Here is an 18841-nt window from a genome sequence, read left to right as displayed (position 1 = left end):
ACTCTTCTTTATAAACTTCTTGTGTCTAAACTAATATATATGCTTTTCGATTGACTAATTTCTACTTTGGATAATAACTAAAAGTCGTCCCAATGTCAAGATGCTAACAAACAAAAAATGTAATAAACATTTTGAAACACCGTCGTGCTTTTTATATTTTGAATGATTTTGTAAAATTAAACTCACTAAATTGAGATACACGCGCGAGGCGCGTATATCTAAACTAGTACAAATATAAAAATTTTAAAATATGTGTATGCTTGAATAATATTTTCCATTGGATACGTCTATTTCCTCCTCTCACATCTTTCAAAGTCAAAACTTTTGCGTCCTTTATTATGAAAATCTTAAACAAACATGTATTAGCTTGAATAGTATTTGTGTTAGGTCTCGTTTGGCCATGGAAATCATAATTTTTCAGAATTGGAATTGGAGTTGGAGTTAGAATTGTGTTTGACCATGAATATAAATTAAAGTTGTTTTTGAAATTTTGTGAGAAAGATATGAGTGAAAAAAGTGAAAACAAGTAAAATTTATTTTCATTTTTTCAAATACAATTTCAAAATTATATTTAAATTTTCATGGTCAAACGCATCTTGTTTTTACTTTTTTTTTACTAAAGTAAAATAATTTTTCAAAAAAAAGAAAATAATTTTCATGGCCAACGACTACTTTAATGAGTTTGATTTTCATTACCCCCTCGCTTTTCTTCCTTTTGATGTGAAACATTTTCTATTTGAAAAAAAAAATGGCTAAGTTATTCCCACCTTCGTCTTTTTGTTATTGATAAATTATAATTTTAATTCTTGTTATATGTGATAAAACATATTTAAATTTCAATTACTTGAAATTATGTGTGTTTGCCCATCTACTTGTAAATGTTCACATATTTGCGATACTTATCAAATTGTTCCATCAATTAAATAGCCATGTTTAGGGGTGTTCACGATTTGGTTAAAAACCAAATCGAATCGCGAATCAAATCAAACTGATTAAAAAAATTGACATTTGGTTAGGTTTGGTTTTAAATTTTTAAAACTGATACTTATGTGTTTGGTTTTGGTTTTACTCTAAAATAATCGACAGAGTAACCAAACCGAACCGATAAAAATTATATATACATATATATATATATGTCTGTATACACACACATACATATGTATATATAAATTATTTATATATTATTCATAAATAAAATATAAATATTTTTTATATTTTAAATTTTAATTATGAATTTAATTTTAGTCATATGTCTCCATCTAGTTGATGATACGTTATGAGATTCTACATGACTTTTGCACTTTAAATGACAAATGATACTAATTGTGAAAATTATCTTGTTGTCTATGAGATTTTAAAGGTGAGTTTTATTAGACAATAGTTAATCACTAGTTTTGAACTTTCTCTTTGGTCCCTATTGAGCAAAAAAATTATGTGTTTACCTTTTTGGGGGTTATCATATCATTCTCTTATATGTAGTTTCTAAATACTTATGTAGGAACGTTTGTATGGTGTTATTCATGGCTTTGCCTAAGTATAACACTAAATTGACACTTTAGTTTCAAGATTGAGAAACAACACTCGGTTGACATCTCATATGTTGGATTGAATTTTTTTTAAACTTTTATCATTAACTAAAGTTATAAACCGAAAAATCGAACCGAACTAAACCGATAAGAACCAAACCGAGGGTTAGTTTTTTGTGTTGATTTGATTTTAAAAATTTTAAAACCGACTAAGTTGGTTTGGTTATAGTTTTGACCCATAACCGACCCAAATCGACCCATGAACACCCCTAGCCATGTGTTATGTGTATTAAACATGTACTATTTTCATTTAAAAACTTGGCAGAACACATTTACAGGCCCTTCAACTATTCAATTTTTTTTCGTATAGGCACCTCAATTAAGACATATACTTATTGAATCTTTTACTCCTTCACAAAACGTGTCAATTGAGCCCAATCGCTGACATAGTATGACATGTGTAATAAACCATAATTAATCAAAAAAATTAAATATAAAAAACTCTTTCAAAACACTAAAGAAATTTAAAAAAACAAAAGAAATAGCCCATCTTCTTCTTCATATCTTCTTCTCCATTAATAGTTTCTTTAAAATTTATTCATATTTAAGTTGAGTGAGAAATCATTAATTAATCAAAAAATTAAACATAAAAAAACTCCAACCAATAAAAAGAACACACTAAAGAAATTAAAAAAAAAAAAAAAATAGCCATCATCTTCTTCTCCATTAATGACTTCTTTAAAAATCATTAATGGCTTCTCAATCCATCCATCTTCACAACTCAAAAAAAAAAAAAAAAAACTTAAATCAACACCATTCAATAACAAAAAATTCAATTGAAAACAAAATCCTAATGATTTTTCGATCTTCAGATCAAAATAACAAGCAAGACTCAAGACAATACAATCGATCCAATAATCAGAATATCAACGAAATTAACTAAAAAAAAAAAACAGAATAAAATAAAATTGAAGAAGAAGAATAAGATAAAATTTTTTTTTAACTGCTCAATCGAAGAGAGGTGGGGTGGAGTGGGGTGGGGGGAGGTTTGGAAGAAAAGGGTTGTTGGAGGTGGGGTGTATTAATTTTTATTTTTTTTTAAATTTAGATTTAATTATAAATTATTTTTATGATTATTTCAAGTTAAAATGCCATGTGTCATTATTTGATTTGCCACTTTGTCACATTATTAGCGTGTGTATTATACGTATTTTATATTTTTTGCCATATTAGTAGATTGGACTCAATTGACACGTTTTGTGAAGGAGTAAAAGATTCAATAGGTACATGGCTTAATTGAGGTGTTTATACAGAAAAAGTTGAATAGTTGACAAGTGTGTATATGTATTCAGTCTAAAAACTTTTACATTCAAAAGTTGAAGGTGACGGAGATGGGAATAATGAGATGGATGTATGGACTTATCAAGAGAGATAAAATTAGAGATGAGGTTATACGAGAAAAGGTGAGAGTGACTTCAACGAAAGACAAGATGTGGAAAGTGAGGTTGTGATAGTTCAGACATGTGATAAGAAGGTGCACAAATACTCCATTAAGACAGTATGAGAGGCTGGCTATAGATGATTTTAGGCGGGGTAGATGTAGACCGAAGAAATATTGAAGGGAGGTGATTAAACATGACATGGAGTGCTTACAACTTATAGAGGACATGACTCTTAATAGAAAGGTGTGGAGAACGTGAATTAGGGTAGAGAGTTAGTGAGTAGGAGTACATCCGTAATAGTAGGGAGGAATGCGTTGTTTGTATCTGTGTAGGTAGTTTCTTGTTCGGAGTGATCTGATGATGTTTGTGTTTTCAAATAGATATTTATAGTATCACTCTATCGGTGTCTTATTTAATTTATCATCTAGCGTTATGCTATCCCATTTTATTGTTTATTTTTATGTTTTTTGTTTGTTATACTGATATTTGTTCTGCGCTAGGGTATATTGGAAGTAACCTCTCTATTTCATCTCAGGTAGTGTTATACGGACTGACACATTTTACTCTCCTTACACCTCACTTTATGAGAATACGCTCAATATATTGTTGTTATTGTTATTTCCGTAATAGACGGTAGTATAATTCTAACTTCTAAATATAGTATTATAACATATTTTCCAATATAAAGGGAAAAAGATCATATATAATACTTATAGTTCTAAAAATAGTTAAAATATTAATATATTTCTTGTGTAAAGAGAATAAAATTACACTTTTAACTAATTGAAGATTAATGTATTAACGAAAAAGGATCAAAACTATCTATGAATTATTTGAAATGAAGCAAAATTACTGTCCATTAATTTTTTGACTTAAAAATACTCCTCGTTATTTTTGGCTCACAAAAATACGTGGACATGCCGCGTGACATTTCTTTTCTACATACCGGACTTGGTGGCATTCCGTTAGTAGGAGGGATATTTGCGAGCAAAAAATAAACAACTAAATATTTTCATATCTTTTTTACTTAATTTCAAATATTTCAAATCACATACTATAATAATTAAAATCAAATCTGTTATCATCCTTAGGGAAAAAAAAAAAGAGTTTATATAATTGTTAAAAAAAAAAAGTTTATTGGGAAGCGGGCCAAGAGCACCGACAGAATGTCGAAGATTGTTTGACGTCAAATTATATCATTAAAATAAAGATTATACAAACGGTAGTAGATATGTAATGTGGTGAAGCTGTTCATTCCAAAATCAACCTATCCTGTCAACTGCTTCAGAGTTTTAATTTTTATAATTTAAATTTTAGAACGATAATTTCAATGACTCTAAAAATCTAATATTTAATTAATTTCTTAACATAAACAGATAGTTTAAGTAAAAAATTATTGAATTCTATTAAATTCGTGTATATTATATGATCTGCAATTCCGCATCCGCACCTGCATATGTGGGGGACATAACCCATATTATTCATCTCTACTGTGTCTCCTATAAAAATGCTTACATACCAAGACCCATTCTGATTTGCATTAATCACCATATTAGGGAAAAAGTTTCTTGTAATGGGAAATGAGTGGAACTGAAGCAGCTACAAGTAAATAATTGAGTAATTGAAAGTGTACAACTTATTTAAAAAAATTATCATGGCAGATTTATGTATGATAAATAATTGATTATAATAGTCCAATCACGTATGGAACGTGGGGCATTTGTTATTTGCTGCTTTTATTTTTATTTTTAAAAAGTAAAAGGTGGAAATGACTCTAACTTTTACTAAACTCAGTTTAGTTGCACTAGTGTGTAATTAACTAAGATTAGAATCTTTCACAAATCAAAGACTAATCTAATAATCTTTCAAGTTAGTGAGTTGAAAATGCCACTGCTAGTGGATCATTACTTCCTAATGATGGGACCTGCCAAGGATTAAAAATATAGTTTAATCTTATCAGTTTAATTTGACGTTGATGTTCGAGTCGGTTTGGCATGAAGTGTGATCTATTATTACTTTAAGATTGATCTTTGGATCAGCTTTTATGTGTCTAGATTAAGCGTGGTGTTGTGATCAACTTACATGCATCTCAATTAATTTTAGAAATTATCTGCTATCTTCTGTCAATATAGCTATCGGTCAACTCTGTCTACTTCTTTTGCTTCAACTTATTTATCTTATTTTTCTTTAGATGTTTATAAAAGAATTCTTTCCTTCCTTTTTTGATAACTTTTTAATTTTAATTTTTTGCCTGACATGTTTAAGACCATGATATTAAAGGGTATTTTGATTCATTAATATTAAAATTTAAACAGTTAGAAATTTGATGTAGGACCACTTATAATAATTATTATAAGTAAACTTATGAGTGTTAAATGAAGTTAGTTGAATGGGGGTGGAATTCCACTAAATAAACAATCTGTCAACAATTTCAACTGAAAAAATTTCAATGTATAGTAATATTCAACTAAACAAATCATGTCAAATGGATCTATGAATAATTTTCATAACCATAAAGAAGAATATTTTCTTCTTCTATGTCCTTTGTTTCTTTCATCCCCCACAAGTAAACAAGGAAACTTTTTTCTTTCACAGTGTCTCTCTTTGCTTTAGCTTTACCTCTTTTCTTGATCAACTCTTTAGTGTTGTACTAGTACTATATAGTAATCTTTTTCCTAATGCTTTGATCAGTTTTAACAATCTTTAGGTACCCCTTTTTTTTAATGAGTATTTCATTCCAAGAAAATAGAAAAAAATCTGAGAAATTTTTGTGGTTTTATTACTACTTAATCCCCACCTAACTTAGACAGGGTTCTTGATGGTACAATATTTGGGGTCTCATTTGAATAAGCTAAAGACACTTGTATTTTTGGAGCATATAATCATGTTCTTTCTGACTACATTGTACTAAATAGTACAGTTTTTATTCAAATTCTTTTTTCTTGGTTGAAATTCTTGCTTGATAGACCAATGAATGGCTGTGTAATTTGATCCCTTCTGCATTTTTTCTTGAGGAGGGAGATGGGGTTGCTGCAATTCTTGGTGATTCTATGTGGTTTTTCAGTCCAATTATCTGCAGGTACCATATTGTGATCACATTGCCATTGGCAAGTTTGGTACTTTAAATTTGGAAGTTGATTGATATATGCACTTGTGTCACCCGTACTTATGTTTCTTTATGATTCCCTTTTTTCTTAATTCTGTGTCAATATTGCAATTTCTATCGGAAACAACCTCTTTACCTCTTAAGGTAGGGGTAAGGATCCTCTCCAAATCCCACGTTGTAGGACTACACGGGGTATGTTGTTGTTGTTGTGTCAAGAATGCAATTCTTGATTGTTTGAGAAAGTGCTTTGATTGTGAGACTTGCTCTTTCAATGAAAAAGGTTTAGGATGAGTGATATTGTTTGTTATAGTCATGGCAGATTCAAGATTTAAGTTTTATGAGTTCAATCTTAGTATTGAACTCGTCCTTCTATAATTATAAGTTCAAAATTTAAAATTTGCTGTATACCTAGTTTTTTTACTAACACACACACACACATTTGTATTATTGTGTTTACTGAGTTCAGTTGAGTCCGTTGATTATAAGCTCTGCTGTTTCGGGACTCGTAGTATAGTATAAGTTTTTCCTTTCTTTTCAAGATATTGAAGGAAAAGATAAAAAGACATCGGTGCAAATGCAATGGAGAAATGTAGGAATTAAGTAGTATGAAGTTGGGATCTGGTTTTGTATGAGTATTCCCGAGTTATTGAGCAACTTTACGCCATTGCAGGATTCAACCTACATACATTGAAAACAGCAGCTTCTGCATTTTTCAAGGACAGACAAAGTGATCTTAGTTTTCAGATAAATACAGGATCACGTAAATCCCTCCTACAAGAAGGTGACATTCTTTCCGTTTGTATGTGTTAGATCTCTGACGCTAGTCCCATGAAAATTTTTAGAGATATGAACTGCCTTTCGGTACACTGTTAGAGTAGAAAGGAAATCCGGATATGCTCTTTGATTTCTTCAATTCGAGGCATTTTTTAGTCATGCTCTTCATGTGTTAGCACTTGTGTATCTTTGTTATAAAACAACATTTGTTATGAAAAAATGTGTGTAAACCTGAAAATGACAAAAATTATTGTCATGTAAAATGTATAGATATTTTCCTGACTACCCAATCTTTTGATATGTTGTTGGATTGCATACACATTGCAGATTTGCCTCGCAGTCTAACTTCGAGCTGGAAGAGACATGATACTTTTGCTGTGGCACCCCATCATCTCAAGGCATTTCACAGGACTCCACAGCCATATCATCATCCAACTAAAGGTACTTCAAATATGTAGGACTAGTTAGTTTTTGTAAAGTTAGCAAAACCTGATAGTCCAGGTTTTATTATGCAGCTACTTATCACCACAAGATCTTGGAACCATTAAATTACGCGGACGTACCTTCAGCTTCACCACATTTTAGGAATTCTGGCCGAAAGCAAGTACACAGTTCTGCATCCGCGCCTACAATTAGGCACCGTCACAGGAGAAACAAATACAGTGACTTTACACCTGAACCATATGATCTTCCTCATCCACCCAGTTCAAGCTGGTCAGGTAAGCTATTCTAAAAACGTACTGCCTTCAGGCTTGTAATAGGAAATAGATAAAGTATATGTTTGAATGGTTCAAAGATTAGGTTACCGTTTTGGTTTTGCTTGCTCAAGTAACTATATTATTCTCTTCCTAACTTATAGGTCCTTCAGTCTCTCCGTTCACTTCTCCTGTTCCTTCTTCAATAAGTTGGGTACCTGCATCATCACCGATAATCCAACCTAGTCATGCGGGAAGTATGTATATAAACTATAATGCTAATGCATCATCTCTTTTCTTATTTGTAATAAAAGGTAATGGTTAACAAAATGCTAATTGTCTGATTCTTCTTATTGTTGCCAGTTCCCACGGGTACACCTACAATATCGCCAGCGAGTTCATCTATAAAAGGAAAGAAACTGAGAGCACCACCGTTAACTGCAATGACACTGCCACCACCGCCTCCAAATCAAGGTATGTAGAGAAGTGCTTTTAGCTCTCTATTCAAGATCAACTGCTCTTTTAACTAATTTAATGTACATTGGAATTTCAGCCAAGACAACAAAAATCTTATGTTCTTTCAGTTTCCTTTTTGTCAAAAATCATTTTGTATTAAGTGAAATGTATTTTTATTAGATTGTAGTTCTTTGACATGCACTGAGCCGTTGACCTACACACCTCCTGGATCACCCTGCGGCTGTGTGTGGCCCATTCAGGTAGCAGTGCGCCTCAGCATCACACTCTATACCTTCTTTCCTTTGGTATCTGAGCTAGCCAAGGAAATTGCTTTCGGTGTTTCTCTAAACATGAGTCAAGTGCGCATTATGGGAGCAAATGCAGCTGATCAACAGCTTGAGAAAACAATTGTACACATCAACTTGGTTCCTAAAGATGGAAAATTTGATGCTGCCACTGCTTTTACTATCTATCAGAAGTTCTGGAAGAGGAGGGTATTCATAAAGACTACAGAATTTGGTGCCTATGAGATGGTTTATGTCCGTTATCCAGGTTGTCAATTAGTACCGCTGATTTTGCATGTTCTCAATTCTCTGATAACTTTGTCTCTACACTTTATTAGTGTTGTATGCGTTCAATTGCTTGAGTTCTTATAAAGTTGATTTGCTTGCAGGATTACCACCTTCTCCACCTTCACATCTTCCAAGAAGTGCCAGTATTGATGATCTACCAGTCTATCCTGGCAATGAATATGGTGGAACGACAATCAAACCTCTGGGTGTAGATGTGTCAAAAATGAGAAAGAAGGGTATAGCCAGAAATATGATCATTGTGATTGTCATTTCATCAGTTACAGCCTTTGTTTTGTGCATGGGATTTATTTGGCTTATGTTGCTTAAGTTCGGATGTCTTTCTCAGCCACCTGAGCAACCTCCCCATATTTTAATCTCCTCCCAGGGGAAAACATCAGGTAAACTCTATAGAAATGGCAATATCTGGAGTATAATAAACAAAAATTGTAGATAAACTGCCGTTTTAGCCCTCTTTTCTTTAAGCCGTTCCATAATGCGTTTTAGTACTGATGAATATCTACTGAACAGGTGGTGCTGGATCTACACTTGTGGGAAGTAAACCCAGCTCAAAATCAATGTCCTTCAGTTCTAGTATTTTAGCTTACACAGGAACTGCGAAAATTTTCAGTACAAACGATATAGAGAGAGCCACAGACAACTTCAACATTTCAAGGGTCCTTGGGGAAGGTGGTTTTGGACTTGTATACAGTGGAACCCTTGATGATGGGAGGAAAGTAGCAGTTAAGGTTTTAAAAAGAGATGATCGCCAGGGAAGCCGCGAGTTTTTGGCGGAAGTTGAGATGCTTAGTAGGCTGCATCATAGAAATTTGGTCAAATTGATAGGTATTTGCACAGAGGAAAACTGTCGCTGCCTGGTCTATGAACTTGTTCCTAATGGGAGTGTAGAATCACATTTACATGGTTGGTACATATCTGGTAAATGTATTCACCAGAACTTATATTTCATATGTTAGATATCCGGTTGAATAGGTGCTTTGTTTCTCTTTCAGGAACTGATAAAGAGGCTTCTCCTCTTGATTGGTATGCAAGAATGAAGATTGCATTAGGTGCAGCTCGAGGATTGGCCTATCTACATGAGGACTCGAGCCCTCGTGTAATACACAGGGACTTCAAGTCTAGTAACATCTTGCTAGAACATGATTTTACACCGAAAGTTTCAGACTTTGGCTTGGCTAGAACAGCACTGGAGGAGGGAAACAGACATATCTCCACGCATGTGATGGGCACTTTTGGGTATGCATTCTTTTGTCGAGAAAATTTTTCCAACTTACTATTACTTTTCCTAGTGCTGGATTGTACCTAACTTTTGCTAAATAATGCTGCAGTTACCTAGCACCAGAATATGCAATGACTGGCCATCTCCTGGTGAAAAGTGATGTTTATAGCTATGGTGTAGTTCTCCTCGAGCTCTTAAGTGGACGGAAACCTGTGGATCTATCACAGCCCTCAGGTCAAGAAAATCTTGTAGCCTGGGCTCGTCCACTCCTGACAACCAAGGAAGGTTTAGAAATGATAACAGATCCCGCTATAGAGTCTGATATCCCAATCGATAGCATCAGCAAAGTTGCAGCAATAGCATCAATGTGTGTACAGCCAGAAGTATCGCACCGCCCTTTCATGGGAGAAGTGGTTCAAGCCTTGAAATTAGTATGTGATGAATTTGATGAGACACGAGAGCCTATGTCACGAAGTTGCAGCCGCGATGACCTCTCTATGACAGACACTTCACTTGTCCATAAATCAATTCCAGGTTTTGATTCTCCTTTAAATGTCAAAATGACATTATCATCTTCAGAGTTAAAGAGTGCATCAGCTAGATATGAAACACTGGAATCTGACTCTTTTAGGAGACAATTCAATTCTGCTCCTTTGAAAATGGGAAGAAAAAGGAATTTCTGGCAAAGGTTGAGAGTTCTTTCAAGTGGCAGCATGAGTGAACATAGTTTTTCATCAAAAACATGATGTCCTATACTATATCAGAACATATAATTGCTGTTCTTCTTGTCCCTGGTGTTATCTTATTTTGTCTGTAGATATATTACCATAAGAAAACTTGAACCTGATAATTTGTAGTATTTTCAGTGACAAATGATTTAAAATGTTCAGTTTATCTACTCCCTCTCTACTTAATGTGGGAATAAAACTTTGTAGTTCTTTTTCCAATGAGAAATTCATGCTTATTTTGTACTAATTTTTAATATCTGAAGTATATAAATACTAGTCATTCTCTAATGTCTGCTTTCCTTTTCTTCTTTTGCTGAAATCTTATGTGTGTTGTGAACACTATGCCACAATTCCAGTCTCCTTCTACCTGTCTTTCACTCAAGAGATTAATCAAATTGACCATTGCTAATTACAAAAAGAGGGACCATTTGTATCTACATACAACAATATTCCTTTCATTTATGATTCATGATTTAAGTTGGCTAGAGTAATGTGAACCACTTAAAGCTTGTTTGTTTGCAGTTTCATTGAGCTCTTATTGCTATTTCTACAGCATGATGGTTACTGTTTCTGTGTCTATTCACTGCCTTATGAACCTAATGACGTTGTTTGAGTTGCCTCATAATCATTATATCAATCAATAGTATAAAAACTCACTAGGCAAGGACGAATATTTGCAAGGCGGTTCAAGTGCATCAAATAAGGTAATACAGAACGAGTTCAAGTTATATGCACTGACGGTGTACAAAAAGACAGATAGCTAGAGAGAAGAATAGAGATGCAAAGGTTGAATAATAATTAAGCATGCACTTGATACACATTACAATTTAAACACAACAGCACAAAAAGTTCCAATTCCAACCCCATACACACACATACAGAATTAGAAACATCTTTTTTCAATGGCAAGCCAATCTTGACAGACTACACATAACTGCTTGCTAAGAATTAGAATGGTAAAAACCTACAGATTCTGGTTAAAAAAAGAAGGAAATTCTTTCCACTTGATTCAACACATGATCAACGAAACAAACTAAAAGAATGGATCTAATCCTCTTCTACTTCAAAGTTGTCTTTACAAACCAGCTGCGCTTCCTAATCTCTCTCTGAGAATCTTCACTCCCATGTACCTGCATCAAACGGGCACAAGAAGCATGAGACAATCAGCGGGAATGGATTTAAGTTCAGTGTCGTATAGAGAGATACTGTTTTTACAGTGACACCGAGAATGTAAACTCGATTTGTATTATTATGGTGTTACCTGCCCATCATCATCACCGTGGCTTGAGGATTTGTGCCTGGCGACTCTTTGAATGTGGAACCGTCGATAACACGGAGCCTATTGACACCAAGAACTCTGTGATCCGGGGCGATCACCTTACCAACATGACAACCACCATGGTAATGCCATATTGTGATCACAGTGTCTTTGCAGAACTGTTCTAAGGACTCCGTGTTGTGTGTGTGTTTTGGTATAAGATTAACATTAGCTTGGATACTCATGTTAAGAAGCTTATCCAGTGTCTCTTTGTCACACTGTGTGTAGTTGGTGAAGTGTTTGGATTTCGCGATCTTCTCCACAATGCGTATTCCATCTACACATCGTTTCAAATCACGTGGATGGCTGAAGTAGTTGAAGGTAATGGAAGGGTTGTCGTCGGGATTGGTGTTCACCAAGCTAATGTTCCCCCTTGATAAAGGTGATGCTATCTTTTCTAAGATGAAACCTCCCCTGAACGCCTCGTGTGGGATGTTTTTCTTGCTTCTTCGAAATGCTTCGATTGCTTCAAGTGTTCTTTGCTTTGGTGGAATGGTGGACAGTTGCCCAATCTGGATATTCCAAAATGTGTCCACGATGTTAGGAAAACCATGATAAGTGGACAATACTATACTGTTGAACGAAACAATGGAACGATACATTATGAAACAACAATCCGATCAGGATGTGATTGGTAGAAGTTGAAACATTGCTACCTACCTCAGCTGAAGCGACTCCATGATTGCAAGTAATGCTATCTCCAGACTGTCCAAATCCACTACTAGCTTCAACATAGACTCCCACTTTAGTAATTCCTACGGTCTGAATCAGTGACTGTTCAACGGGCCTATTTGTGGGGACGAAGATCGTGTTTAAGGGGTTGTCTGACATGCCTTGACCAACGAACTTATTGTCAAGCACCACCGGGATGTTCAACTTTTCCAATTCGGCCTTTGGTCCAATTCCACTAAGCATCAGAATGTGAGGGCTCCCAATTGCACCACATGACACTATAATCTCACTCCCCTTCCTCTTTGAGAGAACTGCCTTGTGTTGTTTCCCATTTTCATCTTTGAAAATGACTCCCACTGCCCTTGGCTTCTTTCCTACAAGATTATTTCAATCCAGTTATTACTACTGCTGTTATGCAAATTCCATGTTTCAGGATACGGATAACTAATCGATAAGTACCTGATGTATCGAAGTCAATCTTTTGAACTGTGGCATGCACCAGAACATCCAGGTTCTTAGGATTAGCCGTGGCAAGTAGTTCAGCAGCAGTGTGACGACGTCCGAATCGGTCAAATATGGTACCACCAACCTTGGTTCCATAGATGTGATCATAAGTGAATCCATTGAAAGGTGAAATACCAATTTCAAGAAGACTTTCCCTTACTGCTTCTTGCCATGGAGCCAAGTTTGGTCTATGAACAATTTGTCTCTCAATCCAAGGATATGATTCATTCACCAATTTAGAATCCCAACCTACTTTCTGGATGTAGCTGCAAGTTCAAGAAGATCACACCATCAACATGTATGTATGATCTGCAATCAATTTTTACAACTCAACACAACAACAGTTACTCCGCATGTGTTTGGATAGAAGCATTGAAACTAAAGTATTAAGTCTTGATGTGTCTTAATCACGGCAAGGACACGGGACGAAAGGCACTAAAAAGCCGTTCTTCATATACCTCAGCTCCGAGAACAGAATTGGTTCGCTTTTTCAAGATTTCGCTTGTGTTATGGGTAAGAGTTAAGATTCCTCCCTATCACTCCTCATTAACATCTCACCTAACTAATGGTAATACTAAATTTTGAAAGAAAAAGAGTAACAATCTACCATTAGGACAATGCAGTAACTTAAATTTGGAATTCACAAACCATCCATGATAAAACAGTAGTACATACGGTATAAACATCATAAAGAGGTAACTTAAATTTCGTTGTCCTTGTTATGGTATAGTACAATAAATGACTATATATTTGTTTGGTTGTTGGCCAGTTTTAAATAGACAATGGGCTCAATTTCGAGGTACAATCATTTTCTGCTTTGTCTTTAAATATTTGTGCAATGTATTCCCTACCAAATCTTTATTTTAAGGCTAAGAAATAAAGGAGACAGACCTCCCATGTCTCAAATACACTAAAATGCCTTAAAGCTTCATGTCCACAAAAGGCTAAAAGAAAATACTAGTGTAAAATAAGATACATTACCTGCTTACTACGGAAAATAAAGTGTCAACGTATATAAGTAAAAACAATTCCTTCAATATATTGATCAAATGGTACAAATAAAAAGTTCTTTTCTCAGGCCTACGCATATCAGAAGTTTTAATGCATCGAACTGCCTAGTAGAAATAACAAGTTACAATTTGTATGAGAAAAAATAACCTTACAAAGATCTCTTATGGCATTTATAATACAGATCTCTACATCTTAACCCGTCCATTAAAATAAATCAATTTTTGGTTATAACACACCCCTTAAGAAAGTTAATTAAAAATATTAATTAAAAGGGTAATTAGTTATATGCCATGTAACTAAACAGAGGTGTGTAATGGGTCGTATATTTTGGTCTCACACAACACTTAAATTAAATGGAGTATAATTGTGGTTGAGATTCTTAAAAAGTCTAAATCATGTTTGGTAAGGTCCTGTACAGATGCTGCCTAAAATGGATAATATTTCTGTAAATGCACGCATTAATTAATTGAATCTTAAATTATTTACTTAAAATTAGTACTCATACTTTGATAATGACACATATTGACATAGAAATGAATTAATTTTCTCTCAAATAACTCGATCATTTTCATTTATAAAATAATTTCAGTCTAATACTCTCTCCGTCCATTTTTACTTTTTAACAAGATAAACAAAAATAGATACTATTTTTAATACAGTGAACAAATAAAAAGTGGATGTAGCTAGTGTGTAAGTTGTAACACATTTTTGGTTATGCAAATACGTGGGTTTTTCCTTTTTTTTTTTTCGTTTCTTTGGTTTTATTGTTCCACTTTTCTTAAAAAAGTAATATGAGGACCACTAACTTTTTTTTTTCCTTGTTTGGTTCAAAGAACAAATGCTGTTAACATGAATGCACACTAAATGAGTTGACGAGCTTAACAAAAAATAAGACAAGTTTTTGGTAACAAGAACATGACCAAAATTTATTGTCATTAAAAACCACATGCTCATTTCTCTTTTCTAGTTGGGGAGTTCATTATCACCAGCCATGAACTACCCAACATTAGGCTGTAGAAAAATATTTTTGCCTATGATAAAAACGTATATGGTATAATTTCACTAGTGAAATCTACGATGCAAAATGTTCCCGGTTGAGTCTCACTAAAAAAAAAAAATTAATCATAATAACTACTTTCCCTTATTCCAACAATAGTTATCCTGCCTATTTTCTTACAGCCTATGAGAACTACAAAATACATTTCCAGCATTTAGCCAAGCAGAAAAAAGGGTTAATAGAGGCTATAAAATATCAAGTCATATAAGAAAAAAAATTAAACTAAATATAACAAATATAGTATAATCCAACCAGTTATAACAGGTTATTAATCAATTTTCTATGTCATATCAAGATTAGTATGATACAGAAAATTATATTCATCGTTAATCCTATTTATTATAGATTAACAATTGTTTGCTATGGCTATTAATGACGCATTAGCGACAATCATCGCTAATTTTTTTGGAAACTCCAGGAAAACCCGCAGCCGCTACACCCTCTGCCACAAGCCTCTGCCCTTCGGGTGAGCACTCTGTGGTGAGCACTGTGTGCGCACTGAGTAAACCCCTCACTGTGCAATAGCTCGCAAACCACACAGGAGATGTAAACCGTACTGGGTAAATCCCGTGCGACGAGCTCGATTGAGAAGGCATCAGGGGTGGATCGAACCCGCGACCTCCGCTATAGAAAGTCCCCGTCAAACCAACTCAACCACCCCCTTGGGGCATCACTAATTTTTTTATTACTCAAAAAATAAGACAATTTCTTGCATTGTCTCGTATGTGGGATGGGATGGGATAAGAAGGATTTCTCACGAAATTATGTATCCCACCATTTTAGTAGTTGAATAAATTCAAAATTAGCTAATATCACAAATCAAACATGAAATAAAATTGATCTCGCTCACGTTTTACCTCGAAATTATATCTTTATCTCACGTACTAAACGAACGTAAAAAGTATAGTAGTAGTATTAGTACATACCTTGGACCAGCACGAGTATAAAAACCAGCGTTAATGCAAGTACCACCACCCAAAATTCTAGCTCTTGAATTAAAAACACCATCAGTTGAAACAAAATACTGTGAAGCTGATGTAGATGAAGTGTCAGCAAGTGAGATATGGAAATTTTGCATGAAGGACACATTTGCATTTGCAAATGGTACTCCACCTCTTTCAACTAACAACACTCTAAATTTCTGTGACAATGTGTTTGCTAATGGACAACCAGCTGTGCCACCTCCAACTATTATATAGTCATAACCTCCCTTCTTGTTGTTGTTTCCATTGCTCTCATTATTAGTACCATCTGATGATGAAAATGTACTTGCTTCTCTTATGAATGGGTACTTATCTTCCCATTTCCCTGCTCCTGTATTCCAATTTTATGCAGTTAGGAAGTAGAAAAAAAGAAAAAAGTACTTAAAATGCAAGTACTAGATAGTAATCTTTTTTGTTTGTTCCTTGTCAATTTAATGTACGTATACGCAAGAAAGGGCAGACGGAAGCTAACATAGATTTTTGGAACTTATAACTGAATTTAATATTTTAGAATTTTTTTTTTTTTAAAAAAAGAAAAATTATTAGTAAAAATTTAACAAAAGCGCGATGCATATATAGTTAATGGTGAAAAAAATAATTAAAATTGAATTCATCGACCAAGACCATATATAGCGTGCAGTAATTATGAGCCGGACACATGATTGTGTGTGATCATCTTATCTAACAATTTATTTAGATGGATACTCACATTAAATAAACTACTTCCGTCCCAATATAAGTATAACAAAATATCGAAACAGACATTGTTTTAAAGACAAATCGCAAAGAAAATTATGACAGAGACATTGTTTTAAAGACAAATCACAGAGAAAATTATGACAGAGACATTGTTTTAAAGACATGTCACAAAGAACATTATGACACATAAATTAAGGCGAAAAAATTGAGAACTCGAAAAAGAAAGATTTAATCATTAAAGATTTAATCATTAAACAAGTTAAGCAACTTAATTAATTGGCCTCTTTTTCTTTCGATCTTCTATCCCTTTTTCTTTTATGTGTATCAGAATTGAGGAGGGGAAAAACAAGAATTGATAGAAAAAGGTGGTGGATATATATACATGGCTAGCTAAGATGAGCATTAAACAAAAAGGAATTAAACAACAAGTGAAAAGGGAAGATGGATGAATGAATTTCTATATTATTTCATAACTGACCAACCAGCCACCTCGATTTTCAAGAAGAGAAAAAAGCTAGAGAGAAATGGGAAATTAAATCACCATGGCAAATGAAAGAGAAAGAATGAATACCTTGAATGAGAGTAGTAAAGTGGAGACATAGAAGTAAGGAGAGAAGAAGCTGGTTGATGAAAATCACAGGCAAACGACCAACCACAGCCATTGGACCTCAGACACAAACTCCAGTACTGCAAATATCACTTAAACAAATTACTCTCAGCTCTACTCATCAGCAGGAGAGAGAGAGATAAACAAGACTTATTCGATCTCCCCTTTTCTCTATGTGGCTTCTTCTCCTTGGCCTTGTTTTGTGTGTCCACTACATATATAGCACTACTAATGTATTATATAGGTACCATACGTATACACTACTACCTCTCCGTCTATCTCTACTTGTCCAATATATTCAAAAATACATATTCAATTTTACTTGTTTAGCTTGAAAAATCAAGATTATTTATCTCTCAACACTTAGATAACATCGAGGCAAACATAGACAAGTAAAGACGGATGGAGGGATCTAATAATACTCCTTAATCCATTGTAACAAAGAATAGATATTTATTTTTACTTGTTCGATATCAAAAATAAAAAGCTATCGCTCCTTATATGAAGTGTGTTAGATGAATATTGGACAAGTAAAAAAGACGGGAAAGTGTATACAGGGGCGGAGCTACATACAAGGTAGGGGTTCATCCGAACCCCCTTCGATAGAAAATTATACTATATGTACATGGTTAAAATTATTATTTATGTATATATAATATATGTCGAACCCCCTTCGGTTAGTTTGTATATTCACTTGTGAACCCCTTGGTTTCAATCCTGGCTCCGCCGCTGAGTGTATAGAGGTACGTACAACTCACAATTGTATTCTGTATCAGCTACTTGTACTATGCATTAATAGCGTTATACAGGCAAGCAAGCATCAAGGTAAAATAAAAACTGTTTAGGCAGAAAACAATGGCAAATTAATTGATTTTAACTTTGGAAGAGCCTAGCTAGGTGGATATATTAAATTCAACCTCGCCCTCTAGAGGTCATTAATGGTGGGAGAAATCAATGCCAACTGCTTCACTGAATCATCAATGCATGCATATTGGCCCTTCGATTCATTAATTTTTGTTCCATCTACCCCTCTCATGACAGCTCACTACCACTCAGTTTCACTATTAAACCATCATTATATACGGTACAGTTAAATTTATATACGTGGTTACGAATACACTGAATGATCAAAATACATAATGTAAACAAAATGGAAGAAATCAAGTTGAAGTAAAAACGTTCAGACGTAAAAAAGTTATTATGGGGAAGACGCACAAGGTCTTTTTAAGATACAATAAGTTATAACTTTTATCCTGTAAACTACTCAATCAGTTTCATTTTACTTAATGTTTGTTGACTTGGCATATGATTTACGAAATTAATCTTAATGACATTTTGAAACTCTAAATTTGAATATTAGTACAATTATTTAATGCTAAGACTAGAAAAGAAAAACTAAACTACTCCCTCCATTTCGTTTTAGTTGACCCTTATTGACTTAGCACATTATTTAA

General features: G+C 34.0%; 2 protein-coding genes across 2 annotated transcripts; one reads left to right on the top strand and one right to left on the bottom strand.

The window, feature by feature from the left end:
- Positions 1–5351: 5351 nt before the first annotated feature.
- Positions 5352–10783, top strand: LOC107861733 (receptor-like serine/threonine-protein kinase ALE2). The gene is made up of 11 exons (XM_016707083.2): positions 5352–6047; positions 6745–6855; positions 7176–7289; positions 7364–7567; positions 7708–7800; positions 7907–8017; positions 8180–8551; positions 8673–8969; positions 9100–9492; positions 9582–9825; positions 9918–10783. Exons 1-11 carry the CDS (start codon positions 5990–5992, stop codon positions 10552–10554), a joined length of 2634 nt encoding a protein of 877 aa, XP_016562569.1. The 5' UTR covers positions 5352–5989; the 3' UTR covers positions 10555–10783.
- Positions 10784–11311: 528 nt separating this feature from the next.
- On the bottom strand, positions 11312–17903 carry LOC107861734 (protein HOTHEAD). The gene is made up of 6 exons (XM_016707084.2): positions 17352–17903; positions 16025–16412; positions 12986–13296; positions 12515–12900; positions 11798–12366; positions 11312–11666 (listed from the first exon to the last, which is right to left on the bottom strand). Exons 1-6 carry the CDS (start codon positions 17440–17442, stop codon positions 11612–11614), a joined length of 1800 nt encoding a protein of 599 aa, XP_016562570.1. The 5' UTR covers positions 17443–17903; the 3' UTR covers positions 11312–11611.
- Positions 17904–18841: the final 938 nt, after the last annotated feature.

The sequence above is a fragment of the Capsicum annuum genome, chromosome 3 (genome assembly GCF_002878395.1).
Source record: "Capsicum annuum cultivar UCD-10X-F1 chromosome 3, UCD10Xv1.1, whole genome shotgun sequence".
Lineage (NCBI taxonomy): Eukaryota > Viridiplantae > Streptophyta > Magnoliopsida > Solanales > Solanaceae > Capsicum > Capsicum annuum.
Note: the sequence above shows the minus strand (reverse complement) of the source record. Positions and strands in the feature narration are given on the sequence as shown.